This window comes from Garra rufa, unplaced genomic scaffold (assembly GCF_049309525.1).
Source record: "Garra rufa unplaced genomic scaffold, GarRuf1.0 hap1_unplaced_766, whole genome shotgun sequence".
Lineage (NCBI taxonomy): Eukaryota > Metazoa > Chordata > Actinopteri > Cypriniformes > Cyprinidae > Garra > Garra rufa.
This window is the reverse complement of record NW_027395031.1, coordinates 1-10,502: the sequence shown is the minus strand read 5'-3', so window position 1 is coordinate 10,502 and position 10,502 is coordinate 1. Positions and strand designations below refer to the sequence as shown.

At 33.0% G+C, this 10,502-nt stretch overlaps 1 protein-coding gene across 1 annotated transcript; it reads right to left on the bottom strand.

Moving 5' to 3' along the window:
- Positions 1 to 4,133: 4,133 nt before the first annotated feature.
- cunhxorf58 (chromosome unknown CXorf58 homolog) lies at positions 4,134 to 9,930 on the bottom strand. The gene is made up of 7 exons (XM_073833075.1): positions 9,920 to 9,930; positions 9,727 to 9,829; positions 8,186 to 8,280; positions 7,918 to 8,023; positions 6,949 to 7,148; positions 5,010 to 5,100; positions 4,134 to 4,358 (listed from the first exon to the last, which is right to left on the bottom strand). Exons 1-7 carry the CDS (start codon positions 9,928 to 9,930, stop codon positions 4,134 to 4,136), a joined length of 831 nt encoding a protein of 276 aa, XP_073689176.1.
- Between the last annotated feature and the right edge of the window lie 572 nt (positions 9,931 to 10,502).

Here is a 10,502-nt window from a genome sequence, read left to right as displayed (position 1 = left end):
AATTATCAGCATCATTACTCCAGTATTCAGTGTCACATGAACCTTCAGAAATCATTCTAATATGCTGATTTATTATCAATGTTGGAAACAGTTGTGCTGCTTAATATTGTTTTTGGAACCTGTGATACATATTTCAGGATTATTTGATAAATAAAACGTTAAAAAGAACAGCACTTATTTAAAATAGAAAACTTTTGTAACAATAAACAGCTTGTTCAAAGTTTGGGGTCGGTACATTTTTTCTTTCTTTCTCTCTTTGAAAGAAATTAATACTTTTATACAGCAAGGATGTATTACATTGATAAAAAGTGATAGCAAAGACTTATATTGTTAGAAAAGATTTATATTTTGAATATATTCTGTTCTTTTTAAAATGTTTATTCATCAAAGAATCCTGAAAAAGTATCACAGGTTCAAAAAAAATAATAAGCAGCACAACTGTTTCCAACATCAGCATATTAGAATGATTTCTAAAGGCTCATGTGACACTAAAGACTAGAGAAATGGCTGATGAAAATTCGGCTTTGCATCACAGGAATAAATTACATTTCAAAATATATTAAAACAGACAACCATTATTTTAAACTGTAATAATATTTCACAATATTACTGTGTTTGCTGTATTTTTGATCAAGTAAATGCAGCCTTGATGAGCAGAAGAGAATACTTAAAATAAAAATAAAAACATAAAAATATATAAAAATTTATTTAAATTCTTGTTAATTTTAATAATAATAATACTAAATAATAATGCATTAATAATAATAATAATATACATCATAATAATTATAATTATAATACAATAGTAAATAAATAATTCATCATTAATAATTATTATTCATAATTAAATACATACATATACACTAAGATAATTATATAACAATACTGTTATTTTTAATTCATAAAAATTCTGTTAAAGCATTTTTATTTGAAATTATTAATTATTCATATATATATACAAAAATATTATTTATTCATCAAATACAAAATGTTCTATTATGAAAATATAAACACTAACTTGACATTCATTCTCATCCGTTTTAAAAAGAGAGTATCATAAAATTGGCATTAAGTGGATCAGTCATGGTTTCTTTATTACCTGAGCCATGCAGTATAATCTTTGGCTCTTGGGAACGGAGAGCAAGCCTTGTCACCTCCTCATCCATCGTCTTTATTCTTCATTGGCCACGGCACACCTGACACAACAACACATACTATTAATCCAGAATACCTGCTACAAATAATTCATGACAAAATAGAAATTATATAAGAGTTAAAAATCATTTATAACAGAACTACCATCTCATAAAAAAGTAAATACAGAACACAGCCTGTACAGCAGTAGGACAAGAGGGATCATAACAATGTGACAGGCTTCAAGAACTGGTTGTCAATGTAAACATGCAGGTTTGAATAGACAGACAGGCAGGCGTGCATGCATGCATGCAAATAGACAGACTTATGAATATGACACTAATAAACATAAACACATTATTGACGGACGTGCATGTCTCTTTAATTTGCAAATGACTGCGACAAGATGAGCGACTGGAAATTAAACATAAGCACCAATAAGCGGTTGTGCATTTTAAAAAATGATTCAACGCGCCTTTAAACGCAACGCAAAATGCATTAAATGCTTCGTGCATGCCAGGAAACAGCAAAGCTTCATGCATTTGAGAAGAATGTGTGTAGCAGTGCGCGCCGACGCTTCCCACCCCCCGAGCGCGGATGAAAGCGCTGAATGTTTGCTCGTATTTCAGCACCTGAAACCGGACATAAACATGGCGCCTTGTGACCATAATTTTCCCCCTTCCACTGAAAACAAAACCAGCCTGCGTGCGCCATTTTGAGCCATAATACATCGCGCGTTGTGTTCCCACGCATACATACGCGCGAGCTTTGCTTTTAAAACAAAGGGGCGTTTGGTGCTACGCGCCTGTGCGTGCATGAAGGGGCTTTTATAAACAATAACCCACCCCCAGTGCTTCAGGCCCGAGTGCGGCCCTGCGTAAGGCCCGGGGCCCGGCGGCCAATCCGAGGCCTCGCGTCTCCAGCCGCAACGCGCAACATAATGCAACAAAACGTGCAATAACAGCGCGTAAACCTGGCGTGCGTGTGCAACGAGCTTGCGGGATGAAACCCGCGCGGTGCGATTCGACGGTATTGGGGCGCTTACCATAGATCAACGCGCGGGGCGGCCTCCAGATTTTCCCCAGGCAGGCAGGCCGTCGGATTCCCCCAGACTCGGGCAGGGCTGGATCGGGAGTTAGCGGGCGCTGGGCGGGCCGCGGAGTGCGCAGGGAGGGCGGAGCTCCACACACAGACGCGCTGCAGCCCGCAGCTCCGCCACAGCGCGACCCGCCGTCAGCGCGACACGTCACTGCGTAGAGCTGCAGGAAAATGCGGAAGGCCGATGAACAACATTTACCCGGCGAAAACGAAGCTAACAACGAGATGAAATGAAAATGATCGCGCTAAATGCATGAACATGTTTTAACTCACCGTTTAAACCACAGTGATTGAAGCATTGATATCAAAGATGTGTGTTTTCATTGTTTTGGTCCTAAAAAAAAAAGGCCAGTGGTTGGGTCACCCCATGCACAGCATCTTTCATGCTCATATCACATGTCTTAATGTGTTAGATAAAATATTAAGCTCACATATTTAATAATGGACATTATATGTGACCCTGGACCACAAAACAGTCTGAAAACTGAAAAAATAAGCGTCCCATTGACAAAAGGTTTGGCTGAAATGCAACTATTTGAAAATCTGAAATCTGAGGGTGCAAAAAAATCTACATATTGAGAAAAATGCCTTAAAAGGTGTCCAAATGAAGTTCTTAGCAATGCATTTTACTAATAAAAAATAGCTTTTGATATATTTATGGTTGGAAATTTACAAAATATCTTCATGGAACAAATATACCAATGCTGCTTAAGACAAATTTCTAATTACAAATGTATAAACATGTTTATTACTCACTGTTTAAACCACAGTGATTGAAGCAATTAATATCAAAGATGTGTGTTTTCATTGTTTTGGCCCTTAAAAATGGCCAGTGGTTGGGTGACCCCATGCACAGCATTTTTCATGCTCATATCACATGTCTTAATGTGTTAGATAAAATATTAAGCTTACATATTTAATAATGGACATTATATGTGACCCTGACCACAAAACAATCTGGAAGCTGAAAAAAAATAAGCGTCCCATTGATGAAAGGTTTGGCTGAGATGCAACTATTTGAAAATCGGAAATCTGAGGGTGCAAAAAAATCTAAATATTGAGAAAAATGCCTTTAAAGTTGTCCAAATGAAGTTCTTAGCAATGTATATTACTAATCAAAAATTTGATTCGATAATATATGGTTGGAAATTTACAAAATATCTTCATGGAACAAATATACCTTTGCTACTTAAGACTGGTTTTGTGGTCCAAACAAAACGGTTGTTAAATAAATTTCTTATTACAAATGTATAAACATGCTTTTAACTCACCGTTTAAACCACAGTGATTGAAGCATTAAATATTGATAAGAAATGCCTTTAAAGTTGTCCAAATGAAGTTCTTAGCAATGCAAATTACTAATCAAAAATTCGATTTTGATATATTTATGGTTGGAAATTTACTAAATATCTTCATGGAACAAATATACCCTGCTACTTAAGACAAACAAAAACAGTTGTTAAACACATTTCTAATTCCAAATGTATAAACATGTTTTTAACTCACCGTTTAAACCACAGTGATCAAAGCATTAATATCAAAGATCACAAAACAATCTGAAAGCTGAAAAAATAAGCATCCCATTGATGAAAGGTTTGTTAGGATAGGACAATATTTGGCTAAGATGCAACTATTTGAAAATCTGAGGGTGCAAACATATCTAAATATTGAGAAAAATGCCTTTAAAGGTGTCCAAATGAAGTTCTTAGCAATGCATATCACTAATCAAAAATTAGGTTTTGATATATTTAGTAAACTTACAGTATACTTAAATCAGTTACTCTACTAGTGTAAAACATTGAACTAGTTGGTGTTTCAACAGCATTTATATATTCAGTAGTTTTGACCAGTTGCACAGGTTAAATCAGTGCATCTAATAGTGTAAAATACTATTTCTCCAACTAAATGAATGCAGGTGTTTCAACAGCATCTATGTTCAGTTGTTTGGACCAGTTACAGAGTTTCTCAGCCTCTTCCTCCCATTCAGACTGGGATGAGTTGTCGTCATATTCTTCAGTCTCGACTGATGGCAGAACTATCTTGATGTCCTGTTTCTCAGTCGTCCCGTTCACTTGCTTCATGTCATGTGTGTTAATGCTGTGCATATGCGTTTGTTCATTTGATATCTGGAAATGGAGAGCAAACTGGATTTGGTCCCACAGCAAATTCATATAAATCAGCATCTCATTTCATCAACATGTCATTTCTAACCAAATTTTTTCTCTATTTCCGTCAACTGATGGAGATTGGGTTCCTCTCAACTGTCACCTGTGTGTATTTAAAATATTAGTTTTGGAAATACTTTACAATATGTTACCATTAGTTAATGCATTAACTAACACTAACAAACAATGGACAACACATTTGTAAAAATATATATTAATCTTTTTGTATATTAATATTTTATTTAATCTTTTATATATTAATATGACTGTTTATTGTTAGTTCATAAAGTAAAATTAACAATTACATTTTTTAATTTTAATATTATATTAATTAATGCTGAAATTAACCAAGATCAAGACTTTCTTTGAGAGTATTTCTAATGTTAGTTAATGTTAACTCATGTTGACAAATGGACCCTTACTAAAAGTGTTTTAGTCTATTTAGTTCTGATGTTTCATTGTAACAATTTTTTAAGAACTTGTAATTACACAAAATCAATAAAACATCTTTTTCTTTAAATCTTTTTCAGTTTTTACAGTAAGCATTAAAACTGATGGAAAACCACAGACTATATGCAATATCTACATTGTAAGTGTAAAAATTAAGCATACCCTTTTAGGCTCACTCAGGCTGTAGAGGCGTCTCTTACGAGCCACAGTGTTTTGAGCACGAGCAGATCGTCTTGAAGAGGCCTGAGAACCTCTGTAGTGTGAGAAATAAACATCAGAATAATGTTAAAGGAATAATCTATCCTAAAATGTCCTCACCCTCAGGCCTTTCAAGATGTAGAGGAGTTTCTTTCTCAGTGGATCCTCTGGAGTGAATGGGTGCCGTCAGAATGAGAGTCCAAATAGCTGATAAAACAATTCACAAGTAAACTACACCACTTCAGTCCATCAATTAACATCTTAAAGTGATAATTCACCCAAAATTAAAATTTGATGTTTATCTGCTTACCCTCAGGACATCCAAGATGCAGGTGACTTTGTTTCTTCAGTAGAGGACAAACAAAGATTTTTAACTCAAACCGTTGCAGTCTGTCAGTCATATAATAGCAGTCAATGGGACCCACAATGAGTCCATGAAACATACACAGACAAAACCAAATTAAACCCTGCAGCTCGTGATGATACATTCAGGTCTTAACACACAAAACAATCTGTCTGTGCAAGAAACTGAACATTATTTGTCATTTATTTCCCTCTGACCCACTGCAATGTCCAACTGTCCTAAGTGTGTTCACAACAGCCGGTGTATTAAGACCTTAATGTATCGCCACGAGCCGCAGGGTTTAATTTGGTTTTGTCTGTGTATGTTTTCTGACTCTCAAACCTGTGGTTCCCATTGACTGCCATTATATGACTGACAGATTGAAATGATTTGAGTAAAAAAAAATTATTTGTCTTCTACTGTAGAAACAAAGTCACCTACGTCTTGGATGCCCTGGGGGTAAGCAGATAAACATGAAAAAAAAACATTTTTAGGTGATCTATTCCTTTAAGAACCCAAAAGTTTCATGTTTGTAAGAAACAAATCCATCATTAAGATGTTTTTAACTTCAAACTGTCACTTCTGGCCAAAATACGAGTCATAATAAAGCTTCCTCCAGTGGAAAAATTCAACACCTATCATCTCTCACATCCAAATTTCCAGACATATTTGTTTACAGCGCGTTTTGAATGGTGCTTAATCTGTGCATATTTCTCTCCTGATGACTATTTCACTGGAAAAATCAATATTATGGACAGAGAACTCATATTTTTGGTAGAAGCAATGATTTGAGGTTAAAAACATCTTTTTGATGGATTTGTTTCTGACAATCAGCTTTTCACAGTACTGGATTATTGTGATGTTTTTTGAATCAGCAGTTAGGACTCTCATTCTGACGGCAACCAATTCGCCACAGAGGATCCGTTGGTGAGCAAGTGATGCAATGCTACATTTCTCCAAATCTGATATAGAAACAAACTCATCTACATCTTGGCAGGCCTGAGGGTGAGGACATTTTGCAAATTTTCATTCAGACTATTCCTTGACCAAAGTTTGTTTATATTAATCTTTAACTTCAACATTTGTGACCCTGGACCACAAAACCAGTCTTAAGTCGCTGGGGTATATTTGTAGTAATAGCCAAAAATACATTGCATGGGTCAAAATTTTTGATTTTTCTTTTATGCCAAAAATCATTAAGAAATTAAGTAAAGTTCATGTTCCATGAAGATTTTTTGTAAAATTCCTACTGTAAACATATCAAAATGTAATTTTTGATTTGTAATATGCATTGTTAAGAACCTAATTTGGACAACTTTAAAGGTGATTTTCTCAGTCTTTTTGATTTTTTTGCATCCTCAGATTTCTGATTTCAAATAGATGTATCTCAGCCAAATATTGTCCTATCCTAACAAACCATACATCAATAGAAAGCTTATTTATTGAGCTTTCAAATGATGTATAAATCTCAGTTTTGTCAAATTTAACCTTATGACTGGTTTTGTGGTCCAGGGTCACATTTGGTTTGTTTCTGACTAATGCAAGATTAAAACTGAATACCTGTGTGAGTGCTGCCGTCCTGCAAAGTGAGATTGGCTGAGATGTCTGAACGGCAGTACTGTATTCAATCTACCTCTGGTTCCTGGCTTTACACCCTCTCTAAACCCAACGTCCCGGGACAACACCTTCAGAGACAGAAACCTCCATCCATTTTCCCTTCCTCCTACACATGCTGGAAGCTCATCCAGGTGGCTGGAATACTGAGCGGGAGAAAAGGATGAACGGGCAACACAAAAGCATGATTGAGTCACAAAATAGACCAGTGAATATAGTCTGATGGGTGTTTTTCATCCACCTGCATATAGTCTTTCATGCAAATCACATCATGTGGTTCAACAGCGGCTTTGTGAGACTCATCTTTTGAAATGAGATCCATAAATGCTCTGTTTCCCATCATTCTGCAGGTGTCTGCCGTGGCCTGTTGTTGCAGACATACATGCAATAAATAAAATGCATGCAAATAAATGCTTTTTTTTTTCTTTTTGCCTTTCCTCTCAAAGACAAGTTTTTATTGTCATAAGAACTAGGATGCATCAGAATAAACTGATCTGATCCAAGACCATCACACAGTTATACTAAAATGAAAATGAAAACTGGAATTTAAAAATGGAATTTAAAATAAAATTAATATTTTAACTGGAATAAAATATATGCATTTCTTTTTTGCCAATGCAACATTTAATCTAGTTTAATTTTATATACAACTTTATTTACAAATAATATGATAATAAATAAATAAATAAATAAATAAATAGAGATACCTAATTAAAAAAATGACAAGAAAACACTACAAAATTACTGAAACTTTAAAATTAAAATGGAAAATATAAATATTTGTATTCATCAAAACTATAATAGCATATATAATAATAAATATAATAATGTAATAGTATAACATACATAACAGTAAGTATGATAGTATAATAGTAATGTGATACAAAAAAAAAACACTGGAGCAGCATTCATGACCTGACTGGAGGGAGAAAAGACTTTTTTCCCAGACAGATAGTGTCCTCCTCCTCCAATGTGGAAAATCTTGAAGACAACTGAAGGTGGAAACCGAGGACCTGCAAACCTGAACAGAAATTAAATTTATCAGGGAGACCGGGGCTAGTTGTCACATGTTTCATTCCAGTAAATATTTTTCAGAAGCAGGGCTGTTATCACAATTTATGTGCAACAGCTTCTGGACCACCTTATACGCTTCTCAAAGGGCTTTTCAATGACGTTGATCTACCTGAATCTGACCTTGCACTTCAGACTGGGGTCTTTCAGCAGTTCAGCTTCTCTGGGACTGAGCTGACGCAGAACTGCTGATGCCAGACGCTGTTCCTGTCACATACACACGCTTGATCAAATTTAGTGCAATAAAAGTGCTGACAGGAATGTTACAATGATGTGGACAATCCACCTCATATCTTATAAGTATATCGATTTACAGTAAAACGGATGGATTTGGGCTTTGAGTAACTCCACTCTGAAAAAAAAAAAGGTTCTTTATTTGGGATCAATGGTTCCATTAAGAACCTTAAACATCCATGGAACCTTTCAAATGCAGAAAAGGTTCTTTATAGTCGAAAAAAGGTTATTTAAATTTTTTAAATCTTCTTCAAAATGGTTCTTTCTTAAAAGAACTGTTCACCGAAAGGTTCTTTGGGGAACCAAAAATGGTTCTTCTATGGCGTCACTGCAAAACACCCAAAGGAACCTTGACTTTTTAAATATATTTATTTCTTTATTTATTTTTAATACATAAAAATGTATATATATACACAGTGTATACATAAACATATATATATATATATATATATATATATATATATATATATATATATATATATATATATAATTAAACTACCATTTTGTAACCTTTATTTTTTAAGATATTTATTTATTTGTTTGTTTTTAATAAATACATACATTTTATTTGTATTTATTTATTATTTATTATAATAATTATTATAATTATATGGCCAAATTATATTTAGCTAAACATTTGCTAAATATATATTGTAAACTTATTCAAAATATAATTATAATATATAATTATAATATATAATAATTATAATATATATATATATATATATATATATATATATATATAAAATTTTGAAATATTTTTACTATTTAAAATATCTGTTTTTTATTTAAATATATATTAAAATGTATTATATTTTTTATTTCAAAACAGAAAACTTCTGTAGCATTATAAATGTCTTTATCATCACTTTTGAGCAGTTTAAAGCATCCTTGCTATATAAAATCATTAATTTCTATAATTTCTTTCCCCCAAAAAAAAAAAGTCTCCAAGCTTTTGAATGGTATACAGCAGCTTGTTTTTTTCAGAGAAATGCTGATCTTTGGATGTTTTTATTCATTAAATAATCCTGAAAAAAATTACTCAACTTTTTTAAATTTAATAATAATAATAATTTAAAAAATAATAATAATAGTAATAATAACAATAGTTTCTTGAGCAGCAAATCAGCATTTTGGAATGATTTCTGAAGGATCATGTGACACTGAAGACTAGAGTAATGATGCTGAAAATGCAGCTTTGATCACAGAAATAAATTACATTTTAAGATATATTCATATAGAAAGCAGTTATTTTAAATTGTAAAAATGTTTTATAATTTTACTGATTTAGCTGTATTTTGAAATAAATGCAGGCTTGGTGAGCAGAGAGACTTCTTTAAAAACACTAAAATCTTACTGTTCAAAAACTTTACACTGGTAGTATATAATTCCATGAGACACATTGTTATAAAAACTTACAGCTGAGCGTACAGTGTTCATCAGGACTCTGAAGAGCCATCTGTTCCTAAAAGATCTCCAACAAGCCTGTATTCTTCTGGCACAATCCTCATAATTCTTTATTCTAAATCAGAAACAATCATTCTACACATTAGAAATGTTCTCAGACAATAATAGCATTTGCAAAATGTATAAAGTATCAGCTGGCACTCACCTCTCCTCCATAACAATCATATATATATATATATATATATATATATATATATATATATATGCTGACTGATACAGTGCTGCAAAACAACTTATAAACGTGATGTTTGTTGTCAGGCCAGTGCACTTGTCTGTAGTGGTTGCTAGGAAACCAGTCAAGTGTTTCAGCCAATAGAGGCCAGGATAAAATCTAATACATTTTCAGAATGAAGCTTTCCTTATTACAACCAAAGTAATATATAACTAATTAAAGCGTGAATAATTTGTAATCGATTATTTAAAAAAAAAGTTCGACTGCAATACGCTTCATGAACACTAGATGGAAAACACTACACACGTTGGACATTATAGACTTGGTTTCATTATTTCCTATGTATATTTATTTATTTAATTCATTTTTTCCCCCATTTTTATTATACAAAACAAACCTTATCATTGGATACAAATATAGCTTTTATTAATATTTTGAATTGGTTTTTATATTTTCCTTTTTCATTTTAATTTTAGTTGAAAATTTTAGTAATTTTGTTGTTTTTGTCATTTTTAGTAGTTCTTGTTTATATATATATATTTAAAAAATAAAATTG